This window comes from Leptodactylus fuscus, chromosome 9 (genome assembly GCF_031893055.1).
Source record: "Leptodactylus fuscus isolate aLepFus1 chromosome 9, aLepFus1.hap2, whole genome shotgun sequence".
Classification (NCBI taxonomy): Eukaryota; Metazoa; Chordata; class Amphibia; order Anura; family Leptodactylidae; genus Leptodactylus; species Leptodactylus fuscus.
Genome location: NC_134273.1, coordinates 15,428,556 through 15,451,657, shown reverse-complemented (window position 1 = coordinate 15,451,657; position 23,102 = coordinate 15,428,556). Strand labels below are relative to the sequence as shown.

The following is a 23,102-nucleotide window of genomic DNA, read 5'->3' as shown; positions in this document are numbered from 1 at the left end:
CGGCGCTCTCCTGGAATCTTCTTTGCTGACCATGGCGCTCCCTGGAATCTTCTTTGCTGACCATGGCGTTCTCCTGGAATCTTCTTTGCTAACCATGGCGCTCTCCTGGAATCTTCTCTGCTGACCATGGCGTTCTCCTGGAATCTTCTTTGCTGACCATGGCGCTCTCCTGGAATCTTCTTAGCTGACCATGGCGCTCTCCTGGAATCTTCTTTGCTGACCATGGCGTTCTCCTGGAATCTTCTTTGCTGACCATGGCGCTGTCCTGGAATCTTCTTAGCTGACCATGGCGCTCTCTTGGAATCTTCTTTGCTGACCATGGCGCTGTCCTGGAATCTTCTTAGCTGACCATGGCGCTCTCCTGGAATCTTCTTTGCTGACCATGGCGCTCTCCTGGACCTTGACAATCCATAAATAAGTAAAAATCTGAATCTGCATCTCAAACTGGAGTTTTTTTGTCTTAAGACGAAGAAGGAACCTGACCAAAGGTCCAACATTGACATTGCTAAATCTCATCATCGAGGCTTGGGCTTCAAGTTGTGACCTCAGTGCTCTGGCTTATTTCTACATGTTTTCATCTTGACACTGACTCAGTTCTATCTCTTCTCTGTTTATATTTCTTTATCTTGACCCTGACACAGTTATATCTTTACTAGACAGACTGTAGCACGTTAATATATCCCAGGAACTACTATCCGCCGACCCCCCACGTGTCAAAAAGTGATAAGTGATACTTGTCAAGACCCAAAATGGAGCACGATGAACCAGTAGAGCTTCTACTGTATCGATCACTGCTTGGTCTTCATGTCTACACCGATTTGGAAGAAGGTTGACAGGTCCCGGAATATCAAAATCAGGGGCCCAAAAAGATGTAGGTACTGAGACCTCTCATAGAGCAGAGAAGTCTGGCAAATGTCCCAAAACAGGGGTTGCTGAGCATAATTTCTGGCAACCAGTGATCAGAACATCCCTGTAAAATCTATGTCACCCTCATAGGAGAATTAGCATAATTGTACATGTGGCTTATAGTTAAGGTTAATTCTAAAGAACACTAAGGCCTCGTTCACATCTGCATCAGTAATCCATTCGGGGGAGTCTGCATGGGGACCCCCCAGAATGGACTATCTAACGCATTGGCAAGCGGTGTGCAGTGAAAGCACACAGACCCCATAGACTATAATTGGGTGCATGTGCTCTCCATACGGTCTCCGCACGAGTCATCCGGACAGGAAAGTAGATCGTGAAGTACTTTTCTGTCCGCATGTTCCATGCGGAGACCGTGCAGAAAGCGCACGGACCTGTCTCCCTTCAAGGTGGCACTTATCAACTATTTTGTCTCATTTGCAGAACTGGGCAGGGAGGTTGTTCCCGCCGCCATCTTGGAGAACTAAGCCCAGATCTTCTGTGGATGTAGGCTTGCCCCAATCCTTCTGGATCTTCATGTCATCCCAAACAAATTGGATGATGATGAGATCAGGACAAATTTGTCTTTAAATTCGAAAAGATGATGCAATTGAATTGGACCTGAAAATCTTTTTGGGAAATTCTCTCATCTCCATTTGCAATGCATTCAAAGTTTCCCCTGAAAATGTATTTTTAAAGAAATTGGTGATTAATAAAACAGTTTCAATAGAATATTGCTGACATCTATTACTAACAAGCTGTTTCAATGGAGCGTGTCGGTGTTTTCATTGGGGAGAGGGGAATAAACCACTGCCAGACATCCCTTAAAGGAAACCTCCCCCTCTCCTCAATATTGATCAATATACCAGCAAGACTTGAATATACAGAGGAAGGAGAAGAAAAAACACTTGAAGACGTAATCTCTCAACACTCTCCCTGACAACTGCAGAAAATAGTTTTTAAGATGTTCCAACGCGACTTCTGGAAATGTCAATCTCTCGAGTGAAATCCCAGCAGACATATTGGCAAGGGGTCATTGCCACCCAGGTGAGCGTCGTTCCAAAGTGGCGCTGGGATCTTTGGCATGGCCGGATATCATAGATCATTAGGTTTCCTCAATATTATTCCTGGCATCCTTTGGAGAAGATTATTTTTCCACTGACTACAATTCTTCCTGGCAGATCATCCACCTTCAAAGACTCGAGAACTGGCAGATGGAAACATCACAGCCAAATAGTAGCTTACGAACTTCTGTATTTTCCAGACACGGAGATTGTAAAGAGTTTGAGAAATCCATAATATACTTCTTAGAGTGAAACAGAATATTGCATATGGAGGGGAAGGGGAGTTTGGGCAGTTACCCCTTCCCCATCTCCGTTATATAACCAGTGGAACAAATCTATCATCATGCCAAACGTAGCACTGAGGGATGTAAGTCATGAGAAGGCCAGTATATTGCCAATCCAGTCATGTAAATCTACTCATCTATAATATCCCAACCCTGAACAGACCTAGTGGTGAAGTGCAGTCGTGAAGAAAACCACCAGACTTATATACTTCTTATTCTTATTCTTATTCTTATATACTGGAACCAAGCCTCACCAAACCCGACCCTCCAGAGATGTTCACCAGAGCTCCTGATGGTGGGAATGGACTTGAAAGCTACCATCAGTCTGGTTATTGGGGTTGAACCGATCTTTAGATTTCAGGATCGATTTTAAAATTCAATTTCTGATCATTTTCCATCTCGATTATGAAATTTGCTCGATCGCCCATCAGGATCCAACCTTTCCCTATCCTGATCGCTCACCCTTGTCAATGCTTCTCTATGGGAAAAGTCACTTTTGGGGTTGAGCCGATCTTTAGGTCTTAAAATCCGATTTCCGATCATTTTCCAGCCGATCCCGATTGTGAAATTTGCTTGATCGCCGATCTGGATCCGATCTTTTCCGATCCCGATCACTCAACCCTAGTGGTTATAGGACAGAGAGTGCCAGAAGCTCAGTGCACCCCAGTCTCAGCAGGCCCAGAAATTGAAGGCTTCCAGGGGTGAGATGAAGATCTGAAGAAGCAGAAGGTAGCAGATGGTGGTGGCTAGAAGATGGCTGCAGTACATCAAAAGAGTAGTCCTATAATCCAAGTCATCAACGTGAGGTCAGTGTAGTACTGAGGGGGAATCCAGGAGAGAGTTCAAGCAGTCCGCATCAGTAACAGTAGAGCAGAGCTGTACCAAGTCGTGATCGAGGTCCAGGAGTCTGAAGGCAAACTGGGGTCATCAACAGGAGAGAGCGGAGTACAGAGTAAGGAGGCAAGAGCAGAAGTCAGGAACAGAAGCAGGCGATCAAAGCAGGAGACACATGGGACACAGCAGAGAAGAGCTAACTACCAGTATAGACTGAATAGCCAGCAGTGAGCAGGAGCGGGAGCAGAGAATACATAGATTCTGACAGGCCCAGCATCACCCCTGCACCGGAAGAAGATAGGACGCGGTCTGTGTCAGGAGAAGGCCAGCAGCCCCCACATGCCACCGCGGTGGTTCTAGCCCAACTCCGAACACCAGAGCTAAGACACTGAGATGTGACATTTTTTTCCCCTGTATATAATTCCTCCCGCAGTAACAAACCGCCCCACCAACCAACAGACCCACCCAAAAAAGTGCAAAGGCTCTCCTATTATAACTAGCTCTTGCCCTGTCATGCCTTACCTAGCATTGGATCATACCAATAGACGCATCCATGTAAGTGCACGACACTTTGTTGCAGCCATGATAAGGTTGTCCTGACCTGTTACATGGATTAAAGTAGCACCAACAGGGAGTCACGGGCTGCACTGCTGTCTAGGAGATGATTTTATCTGGTTAAAAGTCTTCTTTACAGGGCAGTACGGTGGCTCAGTGGTTAGCACTGTAGCCTTGCAGTACTGGAGTCCTGGGTTTCGAATCCTGCCAAGGACATCTGCAAGGAGTTTGTATGTTCTTCCCGTGTTTGCGTGGGTTTCCTCCCATTCTACAAAGCCATACCAATAGGGAAAATGTACATTGTCCTCTATATGGGGCTCATAATCTACGTGCTTGTATCTAAATTGCTTCCATCTCATGATGATGGGACCTTCCACAGGTTATGTAATAGGTGCAGATGCAAATGAAGTCAATGAAAATTGAGGCACTTTGGCATCAATTTGAGTCTTAGGATCCATTACTGTCATGTAAAAATGTATGTAATGCAAGAAACATGTTCAAGTAAAACCAAATACATTGCAAGTGGAAGAATAATAGCCCGTACTGTGTTCTCGGAGAACAATCCTTATCCTCGGAGTTCGTCCGCCATCTGCTGGTGTCTTAGGTGTAAGACGGCACAACGCGTTTATAGTCAAAAACCCATTATATGGTAAACTTTTGCTTCTTTTATTGAAGAGAAATCATGGCTTTGGATAGTCCGAGCTACCGGAACGAGGAATCCCCATATGGAAGTGATAGGTAATGTCTTCTATCTAGCAGGACATTGTTCTATAGGTAAGTCCAACCCTGGTTATCCGGCAATAGTAACTCATCTATGTTATTTTATATGGCTTCGAGATCATCATGTCCTATTGCTTAGAGCCCCAATGATCAAACCTGTAGGGTATAATGTAAAGGGGGACAAGATAGGGAATCGGTGAGGAGGTAAAAAAATAAGACTATAAAACCATAATAATATGTAAGCGACAAGCCCATGCGTTTTCATCCCATTGACCAAAATTACGCATCTTTTTTTATTTAAGAAATGTATTATTCTACTCAAACTATTACCAAATCTCAAGTCTAGTACAGGCACCGTATGAATGAGGCCTCCATCTTGGTGCTCACATGGGAAGATTATTGCCATCTGAAGATGGATTCCAGTTTCCAAATACATTGAAAATGGCCTCCAATGTCCAAATTTCATAGGGGTTGACAAAGTTTAGGCGAATATTCTTTAGAAAAAAGAACACATTGCACCACTTGGGGTTTAGAAGATCCAAGGTTTGAGGTGATAGATCCCCATGGGCTAGCCTACATTTTCTGACCACAAACGTTACGAGCCTAGTCCTTCCAAGTCACCGTACTTTATCCAAAGTAACCCCAGAGGAATACATTGATGGCCAGGAGGATGACCGCATTGATGTTGCACACGTTCCTCCAGAGTGGCTTCTCTTCAATACTGGTCAACTTTCTCTTTAACTTCATCTCTTCTTCCTTGGACATCCTGGCTTCAGGTTGCGTGGATATACCACAAAACCAGAAGTACAACTTTTTCCAGCAGGAATATGTTGACGCTGTAAGAAGAAGACATGACCGTTACATAATGTATAGGTCACGAAGATCTATTGGACATTTTGCATATATTGTATGGAGGTGTCAAGTGGATGGTATAAAGGTGGGGTGATGGCATAGTCATCCCCTGGATCAACACTGTAGGGGATTGTAGGGTTATCGGTTGGACTTGATGGATTGATGTCTTCATCCAACCTCATCTACTATGTAACTATGTAATATACCTTTGCATGATATTTATAACTTTATATTTGGAATTTAGGAACTTATATAAAGTATAAGGTTATAGAATGAATGATCTGAGTACTCACCATCACCGCTTGGTTTTTGCTCCTGGAATGAAGAATCATCTTCTAGATATTTCCCTTGTGGTATGACACTTCCTTCTGCCGATATAAAGAGAAGGGATTAGGGGAAATAAGACTATACACTGTGTCTTAAGCACTAGATAACAGATGTCAGATAATAGATAACAGGATTTAGCAGGGGATTGTAATATTGTAGGATGTTTGGGATGTATATTTGTTTACGGGGTTTGTTCTGGGGTCTATATTTTATTTATGAGGTCTATATTGATATAGAGGTTTGGGCCTTGCATCTTGCAATAGTTTAGGGTTCTGATCTGTATTTACTTGAGTTGCAGTGGTCAGGAGAAGACATCATAGATGGATAAGATAAAAGTAGGGCCCACCAGAGAAGACATCTCTTGTGAGATACTAAATTTATGGAGGAGCTGTCAACTTTCCAGACATATTTGGTTTAGTTGCCATTCCTATTGTCAATAGGAAGAGTTCCCATATTGTCTGATACTGTCAGCAATAATTGGACACTGTCAGGGTTACTATAACACCGAGCTGTCATTACTAGCACAGAAAGGTGGTGGTGTCTACGGACATGGTATAGCAGTGGGGAAACTAATGGGAACAAGTTTGGAGAACAGGTCAGGGCCTAAAGTATACTTTACCTGTCACTGTTGTAAATTCAATGAATAAAAAGGTAAAAACAATCTAACCTGGTTCTTTCTCAATAGGCGGAATAGCTGAGGATATTGTAGCAATGTCATCTGAGAAATCTGTTTCATCTTCCAATGAATGAGTTTCATCAGATCTTTTTCGAGTCCACCAAGTCATGCGGCCAAGCTAAGAACAATGAAAAGTGCAGAAGGAAGTTAAGCTTTTTAGCAGTCCATGACAAGGTCCTAGACTTTGAAAACTATAGATAGATAGACAGATAGATATGAGATAGATAGATAGATAGATAGATAGATAGATAGGAGATAGATAGATAGATGATAGATAGATAGATAGATAGATAGATAGATAGATAAGAGATAGATAGATAGATAGATAGATAGATAGATAGATAGATAGGAGATAGATAGATAGATAGATAGATAGATAGATAAATAGATAGATAGGAGATAGATAGATAGATAGATAGATAGGAGATAGATAGATAGATAGATAGATAGATAGATAGATAGGAGATAGATAGATAGATAGATAGATAGATAGATAATAGATAGATAGATAGATAGATAGATAGATAGATAGATAGGAGATAGATAGATAGATAGATAGATAGATAGATAGGAGATAGATAGATAGATAGATAGATAGATAGATAGGAGATATATTGTAAAATCTGGAATGCAATTTTAATATTCATCCATACACTCGTAGCCCAAGTGACCCAGAGCGAGAACTTCTCTTTGTTAGAGGTTTCCAGGCCTGGCTCATAGAGAAAGGTCCCAAATATTGCCTATGGATAAGGTTATTGATGGAACATAATGTATCACTGTTACCATCTCTTAGGGGTAAGGTATCCTCACCTCATCATCAGGTATGGCTTCTGTGAACAAACTGATCACAATGCAGACAGCTGACGTAAATCCAAAGAGAAGGATGGCAAAATACAAGTAGTGGACGTCTTTGAGTATCACAGGTCTCGTGTCCTTCTCCCCACAATTTGGACCTCGATATACAAAATCCATAATCATTCTAATCAGGCCAACCACCAAGCCAATAAGCAGACCCCAGAAAGCGCCCTGCCGATAGATACAACAGGTTTGGGGTCGGTAAAGAATTCATACAACGGATACAATAGAAACTTCCCAGCAGACACTTACTGGTTCATTGACTCTCTTAATAAAAATGGCCAGAATAAATATGGCAGTGACCGGTGGAGAGAGGTAGCTGGTGACAGACTGCACATAGTCGAAGAGCAGACCACTATTTGCTGCTTGGATTATGGGGATCCACAAAATGCTGATGACCACAAGTATGACAATGAAGACTCTGTGGAGGAAAACATGGGTCAGAGAACCCTTGAGATACATGTAGCCAAAAGGGGCAACCCCACCTTAGTCATTTATGGCATATGAATATGATATTCTTTAAAGTTTGGATAGATGCAGGTCTAAGCTTTGGGATTTGCACCCAGAATGTCCCTCCTGACAATGGAGGGATGGCTCTCCTCTTTGTAAGTGGATTTCAAAAACAATCCACATGGATCTACGAGCTAATCCATGACTGAGTTGCAGTTTATGGTAAATCTGTGCCACATATGCACAACCTATATAATAAATCACTAGGTGATCGCTAGTCTTTGGAGGCTGATGTTTTTCACCTTGGCTTGGCCATCTTCCAAGATCAAACATCTCAAGACCAACAATTAAAATGTCCACACCATGGCTTGGATCTCTACTTGAGAGTCACTTTGATTCCAAATTCTGGAAGAGTCTGATATTCGTTTCCAACGAACTTTTGACAACCTGACCTACTTCGTCTGCCTTTTGCCACTTTATAACCTTGACTGTACCCCACCATCCTCTACCTAGCTTATCTGGAAGAAGAGGTTACCCGTAGACAGTTACTAATGCACTGCAAAGTATCGAGACTGAAATTGTATTCATGTTAGAATCATGGGCGTAACTTGAGGGGGTGCAGAAGACCCAAGAGCCTTAGGGGGCCCATAAGCACTGGCATCAGTATTGTGAGATTGCAGCTTCCATCTGGCCCATTAACCAAGGAGACCAAAGATTACTCTAACCACACTAAGGTGGATTAAACTCCTTAGCACCTATAACCATCACTATCAAGAATTCGCTGTAGAGATGAGGTAGGGGGCCCGGACAAGAGATTGCAAGACTTTAGTTTGGCCCCTGGTTAGAATGTTATAGTTAGTAGGACCAAAATTAGGTTTAGTTGCTACAAACTATGGTAAAGGCATAATCTGCTTTACGCCATACTAGAGAGTCCAAGATATAGAGCATTGACTTATCTTGACAAACGTCAGATCGCTCTAAGGTCAGTGATGTCTACATGATTTCTAGCAACGTCTCAAGAATTTTTTAGCTTTCTTTGGTCATTTTTTTTCCACTTGTACATAAGCAACCCATTTTCTTTATTTTACTAGTATTTCTCACAAACATAATTCCCATACCGTACCTGCCAACAATCATGAGCTCTTGTTCTTTGGCATTCTTGCGTATACGTAACCAGACATCGAGGGTAAAAATAGTACTGGCACTATTGAAGATGGACGTGAGGGAACTCATGAGAGCCGCCATAATAACTGCTATCATTAAACCCTTCAACCCTAGAAAAATTTTAAAAAATCAATGGCAAGACTGTATGGTCGGATGTGCTGTAGCCTAGAGACAGTATAACAAGCATCATGCATTTTAATGGAGAACGTTCTTGGCGACTGGTGGAACCAATGATTCTGACTTTGCGAGAGTGGCTACAAGCTCATTGACACACTACATAAGACAGAGGTAATGAAGAGGGGTAATGAGCTTGCAAACGAAATGTCACAGCTGAGGTCAATGGCCTGAAAATAAAACAGATTTTTTAAAAACTGGAGAATTATAGTCTATGGGGTCCAGGGCTTTCCATGCGTAACTGTTCTTTAAGTGGATAGGGTTACTGTCCACTTGGGGACCCGAAAGACGGAAATCCGAACGCTAGTGTGAATCTGTCATTACAGGAATATCTCATGCCATTTTGTCTGTGGCAATTTTGATATCTGACGCCCATTACATCCAACAATAAATATTTCCCCCAAAACTATATAATAAATTGAGATCTCACCAACAGGCAGAAGTGTAATTACCAGCTTGGGATAGGCAATATTCGAGCAGCTCACGTCAATGCCACAATGCTTCCGGCATTCATCGGGGTGGACACAGCCAATCTCATCTGCAAAACACATTCAGGCCTCTGTTTTATAAGCCATTTGGACTTCCCAAATATCCCTCATTCCGCAGCATTTTGGAACCTCAAAAGGGTTGTACCAAATTAGGGAAAAATGGATTATTTGGACAACCAATGGCACTTCAATCCTTAGGCTATGTCTGCTTTTGCAAGTTATCTCCATTCAGTTGTATGTTTAACACAACGGATAGTAATCTTACCTGGATATAACGCTCTGCTGATCATGCCAGGCAGTACCACGAAGAACGTGGGCAGGATTTTCAAATATCCCCCAACTATAGAGCCCCCTTTGGCATGGGACAAGTTTTTGGCCGACAGAGACCTCTGCACAATCACCTGGAATACATTTTCCGTAGACTTTAATAAGAATCCATCTGTATTAAAGGGGTGTCCATTTCAAATAAAGCGTTACATCACCTTTAAGAAGACGTATGTTCCTAAGGCTAAAATCCAATCTGTACATTGGCAGATTCCATTCCCAGTCTGAATCCAGTCAGGAAACTGGGACTCCTTCCATCATATTGATCTAAAATACTGGGAGTCCCTGCATGCCCATGGCCCTACTGTCTGTACTATATATAGTCGGGACAGTGAAGCCTTGAATAGGCAAGTACTCCCAACATCATAGATCACTATGATTCAAGGAGTCTTAGCACCCTAACTAAGCTTGGGCCGGGAAATCTGGCCAATGTATGGAGTGTTTTTTTCGGTCAGGATTGCCCCATGTGCATGGAGCCTTGGGATCCCATGTAATTCTATATATATATACTGTACGTCCTGGGTTAACATTATGTTTCTAATGGTACAAGTGTCCAAAAATTCTGTAAGATTCAATCGTGGCGCCCACTATACAGCTACTTGCAACAATTTAGGAAAAAGGTTCTTATTTTTTTAGGAAGCCATGATTCTTAGACTTACCTGGTCAGTGCACCAAACCCAAGTGGCCAATATTGTCAACCCAAATATGAGACCAGGCCATGGCAAGTCTCCAGTGATTGGGTCACGAAGCATATGGAAAGCATCGCTGCGGGGCAGGTGACAGGTGGTGTTGGGAACAATTACTTTCGGGATGGCTGCCATGTATTTCTCTTCCAGTCCTGTGTACCAGCCAATTTTGTCAAAAGCTGTAAAATTAAGGAAAATACACACCTATGGGTTGTTTACAGGTTATGTCCACTTGTGCAAGTCTGTATGGCTCCATGATGGTATATTATAGGACTATGGCCAATGTGGATAGTCACAGAGAACAGGGGACAGCTGTCAATAGCGATGCAAAGGAAAGGGTACAAGAATGCGGGATTTCACAGAAAGGAGACAAAATTTGCAGGGGATTTGACGCCCCACAAATCCTATTTTATGAGGAATCAATCACCTTTATGTCATACAGCTTGTGGTCTTCATGGACATTACTTATATCAACACAACAACTACTTTTAGAATAAGTTTAGTGTGTAGAATTTAAGTCAATTTGAAGATGAAAATAAAGAGACGTCATACTTACATATAAACATGAGGACAAAGGCTCCCACCACCATGATGACCGTCTGCAGGGTGTCAGTGTAGATCACGGCAGATAATCCACCTGTATAATGCAATATAATACATCCCACCATCAACTACCTGCTATATATCATGACATTACTTGTATACACATCACTGGCACTGACTATAATACAGACATTACTTGTATACACATCACTGGTACTGACTATAATACAGACAGTACTTGTATACACATCACTGGCACTGACTAATACAGACATTACTTGTATACACATCACTGGCACTGACTAATACAGACATTACTTGTATATACATCACTGGCACTGACTATAATACAGACATTTACTTGTATACACATCACTGGTACTGACTATAATACAGACATTACTTGTATACACATCACTGGCACTGACTATAATACAGACAGTACTTGTATACACATCACTGGCACTGACTATAATACAGACATTACTTGTATACACATCACTGGCATCCTATTAATATTATAAATATGAAAGTTTGTGAGTTTGGATGTTTGTGGGTTTGTGTGTTCGGATGTTTGTTAGTCAATCACGCAAAACCCGCTCGACCGATTTGGCTGAAATTTTCCACAAACATAGTTAATACACCACATTGCGCAATAGGCTACTTTTCGTCACAATAGCGCACATACGTTTTTCCCAGGACCCCCACAAACCCCAAACTCACATCACCATCTCTGCAATCTCACACACTTTGGACCATAGCAAGCCACAAAATTCATATTGCCCTCTGCAGCCTCGCCCCTAACCCCACACAATCACATACACATATACTTTACCACTTTGCCCCTCACCTTAACGATACTCCAGGAGGCGCTCTTTAACGCTCCGGAGCAGCCATGTTTGCCAACCCCCACCGCTCTGACAATCCGCGACACCGCCCACCCATGTCAATACCCCTAGGCGGTCTAATAAATGCAAAAAAAAGTTTAAAAAAAGTAAAAAAAAATATTAAAAACAAAAAAAAAAGGATTAAAAATTCAAATCACCCCCCTTTCCCTAGAACACATATAAAAGTAGTTAAAAACTGTGAAACACATACATGTTAGGTATCCCCGCGTCCAAAATCGCCCGCTCTACAAAGCTATACAAATATTTTTCCTGTTCGGTAAACGCCGTAGCGGGAAAAATGGTCAAAAGTGCCAAACCGCCGTTTTTTCACTGTTTTGATTCTGATAAAAATTTGAATAAAAAGTGATCAAAGCAATAACATTTCCTGAAAATGGTAGAACTACAAAGTACACCTGGTCCCGCAAAAAAAGACGCCATATACATCCCCGTACATGTACGTATAAAAAAGTTACGGCTGTTGGAATATGGCGACTTTTCAAAAAAATTTTGTTTTAACAGTTTTGGATTTGTTTTTAAGGGGTCAAAATGTAACTAAAACCTTATAAATTTGGTATCCCCGGAATCGTAACGAAATACAGAATACAGGGGACATGTCAATTTGGTTGCACAGTGAACGCCGTAAAACCCAAGCCCGTAAGAAAGTCGCAGAAATGCATTTTTTCTTGAAATCCACCCCATTTTGAATTTTTTCCCTGCTTCCCAGTACATTATATAGAATAATTAATGGTGGCATCATGAAGAAAAATTTGTCCCGGAAAAATTAAGACCTCATATGGCTCTGGGAGTGGAGAAATAAAAAAGTTATGGGGTTTAGAAGGAGGGGAGTCAAAAACGAAAATCAAAAAATGCCATCGGCGGGAAAGGGTTAACTTCAAATACTTCTGTCCCAAAGTCACTATGTAAAGTTTCTCACAACACCGTATATATAGCAGCTCAAATACAAAGTAACTTCAACACAAAAGTCTCACGTATTCTCAGAATTAGAGCAAAAACAAGATACAAACTTACATTTTATATCCCACACCTTATACACAGTACGAAAACCTTACCCGCGCCTGTATATACCCACTGCTACAATCACCGCAGACGAAGTTGCGGGTACCAGCTAGTTGACTATAATACAGACATTACTTGTATACACATCACTGTCACTGACTAATACAGACATTACTTGTATACACATCACTGGTACTGACTATAATACAGAAATACTTGTATACACATCACTGGCACTGATTCCCTTCTTTCTTCAGTGTAAACCTTGTATTTAGCAATAACCTTATTGTTGTCACTAATATAAAAGGTTATTTGTCTAAGCAACCACCAGGTTTCGCTCACATTCCTATCATGATGGCCGGGACAAAGTGCACCGATGTGATCAGACTATGATAACAGGAAGCCGGCACTTGTCAGGTTGTCTGGTGTTTAAAGGAACCCTATATAGCAAACACATTAGTTTAGATATTACAGTCCTATGAAAAAGTTTGGGCACCCCCAGTGGCGTAACTAGGAATGGCGGGGCCCCGTGGCGAACTTTTGACATGAGGCCCCCCCCCCCCCATCCCAACTGACGCCGAAGACCTCGACTGACCCCCTCCTCCGCACTCTATTATGTCCCTTACTTACTTGCCCCTGCACACACAGTATTAACCCCAATAGTGTCCCCTGCACACACAGTATTAACCCCAATAGTGTCCCCTGCACACACAGTATTAACCCCAATAGTGTCCCCTGCACACACAGTATTAACCCCTATAGTGTCCCCTGCACACACAGTGTTAACCCCTATAGTGTCCCCTGCACACACAGTGTTAACCCCTATAGTGTCCCCTGCACACACAGTGTTAACCCCTATAGTGTCCCCTGCACACACAGTGTTAACCCCTATAGTGTCCCCTGCACACAGTGTTAACCCCTATAGTGTCCCTCTGTGGACACCCATAAACAATTATTATACTCTGGGGTCTTTTCAGACCCCAGAGTATAATAATCGGAGACTAAATCGGGAATAAAAACATTAAAAAAAAACCCCACTGTTGCTTCTTACCTGTTCCCCGGCTCCTGTGCTGTGCTGTCCTCCTCTCGCGTCCTTCGTTAATGACGTCGGACGTCACATGACCCGGGAAGCATGCCGGGTTCATGTGACGTCAGAGACGTCAGACAGCAGTAGGACGGAGGCCTGGTAGGATTGCGGAGAGGTAAGTAACAGTGTTTTATGTTTATTACCTCTCCCGATCCGCCGGTCATTATACTCGGGGGTCTGCAAAGACCCAGCCAGGATCGGCAAGTGAATAGGGCCCGTAACTGCCTATTGAAAAAAACCGCAGCGGTAGCGGCTGTCACCGGGCCCCCTAATGGCCCGGACCCTGTGGCAGCTGCTACTGCTGCTACTACGGTAGTTACGCCCCTGGGCACCCCTATTAATCTTAATCATTTTTAGTTCTAAATATTTTGGTGTTTGCAACAGCCATTTCAGTTTGATATATCTAATAACTGATGGACACAGTAATATTTCAGGATTGAAATGAGGTTTATTGTACTAACAGAAAATGTGCAATATGCATTAAACCAAAATTTGACCGGTGCAAAAGTATGGGCACCTCAACAGAAAAGTGACATTAATATTTAGTAGATCCTCCTTTTGCAAAGATAACAGCCTCTAGTCGCTTCCTGTAGCTTTTAATCAGTTCCTGGATCCTGGATAAAGGTATTTTGGACAAACAATTCAAGTTCAGTTAAGTTAGATGGTCGCCGAGCATGGACAGCCCGCTTCAAATCATCCCACAGATGTTCAATGATATTCAGGTCTGGGGACTGGGATGGCCATTCCAGAACATTGTAATTGTTCCTCTGCATGAATGCCTGAGGATTTGGAGCGGTGTTTTGGATCATTGTCTTGCTGAAATATCCATCCCCGGCGTAACTTCAACTTCGTCACTGATTCTTGAACATTATTCTCAAGAATCTGCTGATACTGAGTGGAATCCATGCGAGTCTCAACTTTAACAAGATTCCCGATGCCGGCATTGGCCACACAGCCCCAAAGCATGATGGAACCTCCACCAAATTTTACAGTGGGTAGCATGTGTTTTTCTTGGAATGCTGTTTCTTTTTGGACGCCATGCATAACGCCTTTTTTTATAACCAAACAACTCAATTTTTGTTTCCAAAATGAAGCTGCCTTGTCCAAATGTGCTTTTTCATACCTCAGGCAACTCTATTTGTGGCGTACGTGCAGAAACGGCTTCTTTCTCATCACTCTCCCATGCAGCTTCTCCTTGTGCAAAGTGCGCTGTATTGCTGACCGATGCACAGTGACACCATCTGCAGCAAGATGATACTGCAGCTCTTTGGAGGTGGTCTGTGGATTGTCCTTGACTGTTCTCACCATTCTTCTTCTCTGCCTTTCTGATATTTTTCTTGGCCTGCCACTTCTGGGCTTAACAAGAACTGTCCCTGTGGTCTTCCATTTCCTTACTATGTTCCTCACAGTGGAAACTGACAGGTTAAATCTCTGAGACAACTTTTTGTATCCTTCCCCTGAACAACTATGTTGAACAATCTTTGTTTTCAGATAATTTGAGAGTTGTTTTGAGTAGCCCATGATGCCACTCTTCAGAGGAGATTCAAATAGGAGATCAACTTGCAATTGGCCACCTTAAATACCTTTTCTTATGATTGGATACATCTGGCTATGAAGTTCAAAGCTCACTGAGGTTACAAAACCAATTTTGTGCTTCAGTAAGTCAGTAAAAAGTAGTTAGGGGAATTCAAATCAATAAAATGATAAGGGTGCCCATACTTTTGCACCGGTCAAATTTTGGTTTAATGCATATTGCACATTTTCTGTTAGTACAATAAACCTCATTTCAATCCTGAAATATTACTGTGTCCATCAGTTATTAGATATATCAAACTGAAATGGCTGTTGCAAACACCAAAATATTTAGAACAAAAAATGATTAAGATTAATAGGGGTGCCCAAACTTTTTCATAGGACTGTATATAGAGAGAGCAATATTCTGTAGTCTAGTGGCCCAGCTTCATCATAGTGACCATGGTGCCCGATCTGCCGGCAGTATGTTATAGAGCAGGAGGAGCTGAGCAGACTGACATATAGGTTTATGGGAAATAGTTTCGTACAACTTGTCATTTATTGATTGAAATCTCTGCTTTTTCTATGTTCAGCTCCTCCTGTCCTATAATAACCCATTTTGGGCACCTTTGCATAAATCCTAGTTGGCAGGCGTGCATAGAAGTCTTCATTCATTGGTCAATTCTGTTACTCATAAGCTTTTCCACAACATGGAACCTGAGCCTTAAACTCAAGGTGGAAACTTACGACAAAATCTATTTCAGTTTCCTGGCATTAAAGGTGTTGTCCAGTATAAATTGATCTTTAAAATCTAAGCCAACCCCCCTTCCCACCTGCCTACATTCTCAATTACTTACTGTAACAAAAAATCTATAATTACATAGATAGCTGGGGTGGTCATATGACTGCCCCAGACGCATTTTCCAGTTTCCCAGTGACATTCCATTTTCTATTTCCCGAAACAGAACGTCATCAATACTTACCCCCTCCCCATCTTACTTACCTGTCTGCTTGCAGAATCTTGTGGGCACAGGATGTCAATTCATCTGGGCCATCAGACGTGAAGAAAAGGAGGTGAAGTGACATGTGTCCCATGCCCAGAAGGTCCTGTCCAGAAGACAGGTAAGTATGATGTGGTGGAGGGAGGGTTGAGTTAGTTAGGAAGGGCTAGTAGTCGGTGGGCTAGCTAGGGAAACAGGGAAGGGGGGGTTGAGTGAGAAAAGAAAGGGGGAGTAACAGATGGAAATTGTGTGAGTCCGCCTTGAGTGGTCCAAGCCATCATGATAGTTGTAGGGAAACAGAACAGGAAGATGTCCATGTAAACAAATGCAGAAAATGCCAGGAGCTCACAGAGAAACCCAAAAATCACTCAAAACACTGCTAAAGGTACTTGGGTGCACTTATTAACCCATTAGAATACTAACAGCACTTTTTTAATAACTCCTTTAAAAAGTTGCAAATTTTTGCACAAAGGTTGCAAAAAAATTTTTCAAAGCGCTTGCTTGTCATTCTTCCAAAAAGTGGGCATGGCGTGGACAGAGTTTCATGGAAGGGCTGTGATCTCCCATGTCCTAGAAAATTTAGAGTAATTCGCTCCAAAAACATGCACCCACTAGTGATACCGAATAATCAAGATGTATTATAAAGATAATTACCAGCAACAGTGTAAATCGCTGTGACTACTAGTAATATGACTGTGGCCAGGTAGATGTTCCAGCCCAGAGAGACCTGGATGAAGAGGGCTCCGGAGTAAATATCTGTCTGAAACAAAGATGACATCTGACTGTTTAGTGGTTTTCTACAAGCTACAGATAATAACTCTGGCCATGAAGTACATTGTATATTACAGCCCAGTTCCAGGAAACTTACCGATATTTTAGTGAAGATGTAGAGGATGAGCGATAGGACGGACATGTAGATACGAATCCGATGACCACCGAAACGCTTTTCCAAGTACTCTGGCATGGTGACTACTCCAGAGGCAATGTATACAGGTACAAAGATCCATCCAAGGGCGACCAGCACCCAACTTGCCTTGAACAAATGATTATTAGACTTAGAGTGGAGAACTTCTTTGACTGATACGTAGGGTTGAGCCGATCTTGAGATTTCAAGATCGATTTTAAAATCCAATTTCCGATCATTTTCTAGCCGATCCCGATTGTGAAATAGTTTTGACCCTGCTATAGAGGAGTGAGATCATCTCTTTGAGAACACCACCTCCCTACCCGGAACACATTTCCCATCATTAATTTTCAGTTTTCCATACTAGCCACCTTCTACGGGAAGACCTACTCTCTAGAAGACCATTTTTCATGCAATTTTGGGTGGTTGTCCTAAAGAGGTTCTCCTAATGCCAGAGACATAAACTATGCGGTTTTTCTTACATTCCATTCGAAACCTCCGACTGCCAAACCTCCTGCAGCTCCCGATCCCGCCATCCCCACAAAGAGGCCACTGCCGACATTGCTGGACATCAAGGATGCACCGATCTGCAGGAATAAGGACAATGTTATATTATTTGTAGGATTTGCAATGATCTAGAGACCCCATGCGAATGTAGTTAGAATTGACTATTAGTAGGGTTGAGCCGATCTTGAGATTTCAAGATCGATTTTAAAATCTGATTTCCGATCATTTTCCAGCCGATCTTGATTGTGATCGTGAAATTTGCTTGATCCAATCTTTTCCAATCCCGATTCTCAACCCTAGTCAATGTTTCTCTATGGGAAAAGTCACTTTTAGGGTTGTGCCTATCTTGAGATAACCTCCAATCTTGATCGCGCTGGAAAAGATCGGGTCGGAATTCCGATAGTGATTGTGAAATTTACTCGATCGCCGATCAGAATCCGATCCTTTGGCCAAGATCCTACATTTTAGCAATTGCACAATAACAATGGGCCACCAGTGTCTGCTGTGCAAAACTACCAAAAGAATTTTTTCTTCTTTTTTAGATTTTCTGTTCACTATTGCATTGTTTTGATAGAATTGTTCCTAGACATTATATATATTCTATAGACGCTGCAATGGGTTTTGGCTCGGTGTGCAAAGGTTCGCCTTGGGGCCCAGCCATTCCTAGTTACACCATTGGCTGTAGCTGCTAATTCTTCTTCACGCCATGATCCGGCTTCTCTCCACCCAGCTCGGTGGTCATGTGAGGTCTTAGAGGACCCAGGTCAGCCCTGCATTGTATAGTAGGAATCTACAGTTACAGGAGAAAAGCTAAAATCCCCCCAAATGTCTATTATGACCCAATGAAGGGGGGGGGGGGGGCACAATATGTAAGAACAAAATTTAAAAAAAAAAATCGACAAAAAAAAAAAAAAAAGAATCTTCTTTCCACACCACAGGTTCTAGCCCTGCTCCTGGTGGCACAAAACTGTGTCCCCTACATAAAAATTTCTGCAATGGAGAGGGAGAAGTATTAAAAAAAAAAAAAGTTTTAGTAGTATTTTTGCTATTTAAAAAAAAAAATCTGGAAAAAATTTGGAAAAACAGGACACATTTTCTTTTTTTCAAGATTAATGTGTTTAAATTTTTTTGAAAAAACATGCAAAAATAAAAATTATCGTCAAAAAAGAGGCAAAAATTATCTGAAAAACACCTAATTTTTTTTTTATACTATATATATAGCCTTCAAAACAAAAAAAAATTGTCCTGTCATGAGCCAGGGAAAATGTGAGTTGCAGAGCCAGACACAAACCAGGTTTGGTGCTGTTTTTGGAAGAAAATTTTCTATTTTTGGACGAGCCCTCGAAGGGGAAGACAAGTGACAAACTGTCTCTGCTCATATGACTTTGTATTTTTTGCTGCATTCTTCCTCATAGCTATTTTGAGACAATGATGGGGAAGCCCCACATCACCCTTAGATAGGTTAGTGTCACCAGACCCAGCATATCACTCCAGTCCTGCAGATAGATAGGTTACTGTCACCAGACCCAGCATATCACCCCAGCCCTGCAGATAGATAGGTTAGTGTCACCAGACCCAGCATATCACCCCAGCCCTGCAGATAGATAGGTTACTGTCACCAGACCCAGCATATCACCCCAGCCCTGCAGATAGATAGGTTAGTGTCACCAGAACCAGCATATCACCCCAGCCCTGCAGATAGATAGGTTACTGTCACCAGACCCAGCATATCACCCCAGCCCTGCAGATAGATAGATTACTGTCACCAGAACCAGCATATCACCCCAGCCCTGCAGATAGATAGGTTACTGTCACCAGACCCAGCATATCACCCCAGCCCTGCAGATAGATAGATTACTGTCACCAGAACCAGCATATCACCCCAGCCCTGCAGATAGATAGATTACTGTCACCAGAACCAGCATATCACCCCAGCCCTGCAGATAGATAGGTTAGTGTCACCAGAACCAGCATATCACCCCAGCCCTGCAGATAGATAGGTTAGTGTCACCAGAACCAGCATATCACCCCAGCCCTGCAGGTAGATAGATTACTGTCTCCCTACACATGTGTGGGGAGGGGGCTTGCTTACTGGTGGTTCATCCATGGACGTTGGACATACCCATAGGTTCTCTGTATGTAGTTTCTATCATATGTCATAAATAAGCAAATAACTACAACTCCCAATATCAGAAGCCTGGGTGCATACAATATAAGACATTGTGGTGTATTAGATCTTACAGGCCACCAGGTCATTGATCTTCCTGCCAGGAAATATCCTCCTACCGTCCCACGACTTGCACGGACAGAAGACTGCGAAACATGGAAAAAATGGGTTAACACAGTATTAGATATAGGTGTCTAGTTTATGGATATGAGTCCTGAGGAATTCCCATAGCCATGTGTGTTCTCTGTTATTATTCCTTGTCATTGACCTTTGGATTCCATTTATTGATAGACAAGAGATAGAATCAGCTGATAGAGAATTAAGGTAAGACAATAACTGGATATTTATACTCGGTCCAAATTCCATGAATTGTACCATGTCCGACTATGTAGTAAATGCCATCAAACACTTCAGAATACCAGAGAAGGAGATTGCACATTTGGGCTAAGACCCAGCAGTTTTTGTTGCAGAGTGGAAATCGCACGGAACCCATTATAGTCTATGGCAGGGGTAGGGAACCTTCGGCTCTCCAGTTGTTGCAAAACTACAACTCCCAGCATGCATACTTTCTCTGCTGTTCCTGGAACTCCCATGGAAGTCAATGGAGAATGTTGGGAGTTGTAGTTTCGAAGCAGCTGGAGAACTGAAGGTTCCCTACCTCTGGTCTATGGGCTTCAGTTTTCCTTAGATTTTTTATGCCGATAGGTTTCCATTCGGGGGAACCCGAATGCAGATGTGAAGCGGGCGTTAGGCATTTCTGTTCAATCCTGACTTTGACCAAAAAGACTGCAACAAAATCGACAACCACTATAGCCCTGATCTCAGGAGCATCCAGTCTGTCTGGGATGGCATGAAGAACCAGACGGATTGGAGTAAGCAACATCCACAGAAGATCTGTGCTTAGTTCTCCAAAATGGTGAGAACAACCTCCCTGCCCAGTTCTGCCCAAAACTGTCTGCAAGTACCAAGAACTGATGGAAGGCAAAGGGCAAAGGTCACACCGAATATTGCTGGGATTTAATTTTTTCTTAATTCACTACATTTTTTTCATTGACAAAGATAATGATAGACACCATCGACCACGATAAGCTGCAATCACCTGTTTGGAGGACACATGTCCTAGACATCTCTGGTATCTTCAGTAGAGCAATACTATGGTCTGCTGCACAATGTATCTGCCAAGAAACAGCAAACTTTGCCCATATACAGTAAGTCTATGCTAGAAGAACAGGATCAGCTGAGCAAGCAGTGCAATAAATGCAAGTATGTGCTCGCCTAAGGGAGAATCCTCATGTTGGGGAAGAAGACGCATAGGTGTCAATGATTGGAAGAGTTGGATTGCAGCTATCTCCAAAGTCGAGTACCCAAGTCTAGTGTTAGCAACTGGATCTTAAAGAGTTGCACCTAAACATTGACATGTTACATAGAATATAGTAACACTTGTGGACTTACCCATATTCCAACTGCAAGCACAAACACAAAATAAACCACAACGACAATGATATCTCCAACCCCAAAGTTGGCAGGCTTCGGATCAGTAGATGGCGCCTCGGTGACATTGTCCATGGCTCCGGATGAAGTGATGAATCCATCTCTGTCAGTATTACTTATCTACACATTTATTACTAACCAGCTGTTAATGGCTAACCGAGTATATCAACCTGCTGACAGCTGCCTGACAATTATTGATCCGACATATACAACAGACAATTGAAACCGATGGTCGACAACTTCTAGAGCTCTCAGCTGGTCGAGGAGCTCCATCGTCTTCTGGCTTTGGGGGATGGAGTCAGAATGTGAATTGTTCTTCAGGATTGTGTCATGACTAAGACTGTGTATTCACACTAATAGAACTTATATTGGAGAAATACATTTCGCTACTCAAGTGCGTTAGAGTTCAGGGGGCCAATGTTGGCAATTTTGGTAGGACTGGCCAACAATTGAATATGTATGAGGGCATCCCAACAATCTGGAATGGCAGAAGTGAAGAGAAGGATCTTGTACTCTTGATTGACCGGGAAATGTTTCCACCATCTTGGAGAACCAAGCACAGCTCTTCTGTGGATGGAGGTTTGCTACAATCTGTCTCTTCATGTCGTCCCAGACAGACTGGATGATGATGAGATCAGGGCTATATCTATGGGGTCCATATCATCACTTCCAGGACTCCTCCTCCAAAGGGCAAACGTCACACCATATATTGTGTGACCAGTTACTTTTCCCTGTCCCAAATAAGGTGGCATCTGAGTAGCTTAAGGAGACTGTAGAATATGGAGATGAGGTCATGGTCATGAGGTCATGAGACTGGGTGCTATCATTCCCTTAGTGAAAGTGGCGCGCCCCTACAAATTCTGATACTGTCAGCACTAAGTGGACTATGGCTTGGGTCACATTTGCAGGAATGCTTCTTTTTTAGAGCGAAAAAAAATGGCGCATTTTACATTACCTGCAAAGTGAATGAGATTCTGGTCAATGTTATCCACACATTGCAGAAAAAAACAACTTCCCAAAAAATCGTGCATTCACAAATGCCGCCTCTGCGATAGAAAATATCCAGAGGTATCCTATGTGCGGACCTGGGAATATGTCTAGCTCGTCTATAGGGTGACCCTTACACCGTATTTCTCTACTTAGGGCACCCGCTGGTGTGATTTGGTTAAATAATATCCATGAATAAGCAGAATGTGCAAAATGTCTCGCCGCTGACAATGAGGCCGGGTAATGATTGGTAGAATAGATCACGGATTAGGTTAAACCTTCAGCAATAACATCAGTAATATTACTACATGTACATGGAATTGAGTAAGAGAGAAGACGGGCTCCAAAATAAGGAAACTACAATGTACATTCTACCGGGATGTGCAACATCTTACAGCAAAGAGAGTAACATAACAATCACACCTGCATCAGGCTGACGAGATGCAAGTACATCAAAACGGCCGTCCATGATTGAGAGACTATACCTGGTAATAATCCCAGCATCATTGCAAAACAAAGGCCTCTTGGAAGGTCGAGCATGATGCTAAAGGGAGTAGCCTTTATTGGGTTATTTCACTGAAATTCTGTCTTCCTAATTACATCAGGGAAGACAGGCTTGCACATTCCAGTGAGCGCTCTCTAT

The 23,102-nt window shown here is 42.4% G+C and overlaps 1 protein-coding gene across 2 annotated transcripts; it reads right to left on the bottom strand.

Annotated features, from left to right (window-relative positions):
- Nucleotides 1–4,706: 4,706 nt before the first annotated feature.
- On the bottom strand, nt 4,707–21,550 carry SLC5A9 (solute carrier family 5 member 9). 2 transcript variants are annotated; one of them, XM_075287084.1, is made up of 15 exons: nt 21,434–21,550; nt 20,056–20,127; nt 17,790–17,894; nt 17,272–17,436; nt 17,058–17,163; nt 10,913–10,993; nt 10,330–10,535; nt 9,612–9,747; nt 9,289–9,396; nt 8,644–8,794; nt 7,323–7,491; nt 7,026–7,241; nt 6,207–6,333; nt 5,506–5,580; nt 4,707–5,196 (listed from the first exon to the last, which is right to left on the bottom strand). In XM_075287084.1, exons 1-15 carry the CDS (start codon nt 21,545–21,547, stop codon nt 4,988–4,990), a joined length of 2,040 nt encoding a protein of 679 aa, XP_075143185.1. In that variant the 5' UTR covers nt 21,548–21,550; the 3' UTR covers nt 4,707–4,987. The 2 variants fall into 2 exon arrangements, with proteins under 2 accessions (XP_075143185.1, XP_075143184.1); XM_075287083.1 differs by having other exon boundaries at nt 5,506–5,577; nt 21,434–21,547.
- Between the last annotated feature and the right edge of the window lie 1,552 nt (nt 21,551–23,102).

Bases quoted from the DNA above. Each gene is read 5' to 3' on its own strand.
- SLC5A9 (XM_075287084.1), bottom strand. From the start codon at position 21,547: ATGGACAATGTCACCGAGGCGCCATCTACTGATCCGAAGCCTGCCAAC. The intron at 20,128-21,433 runs GTAAGTCCACAA...CATGTTTCGCAG, and splicing joins TGCTTGCAGTTGGAATATGG to TCTTCTGTCCGTGCAAGTCG. The intron at 10,536-10,912 runs GTAAGTATGACG...TTAATTTTACAG, and splicing joins CTTTGTCCTCATGTTTATAT to CTTTTGACAAAATTGGCTGG.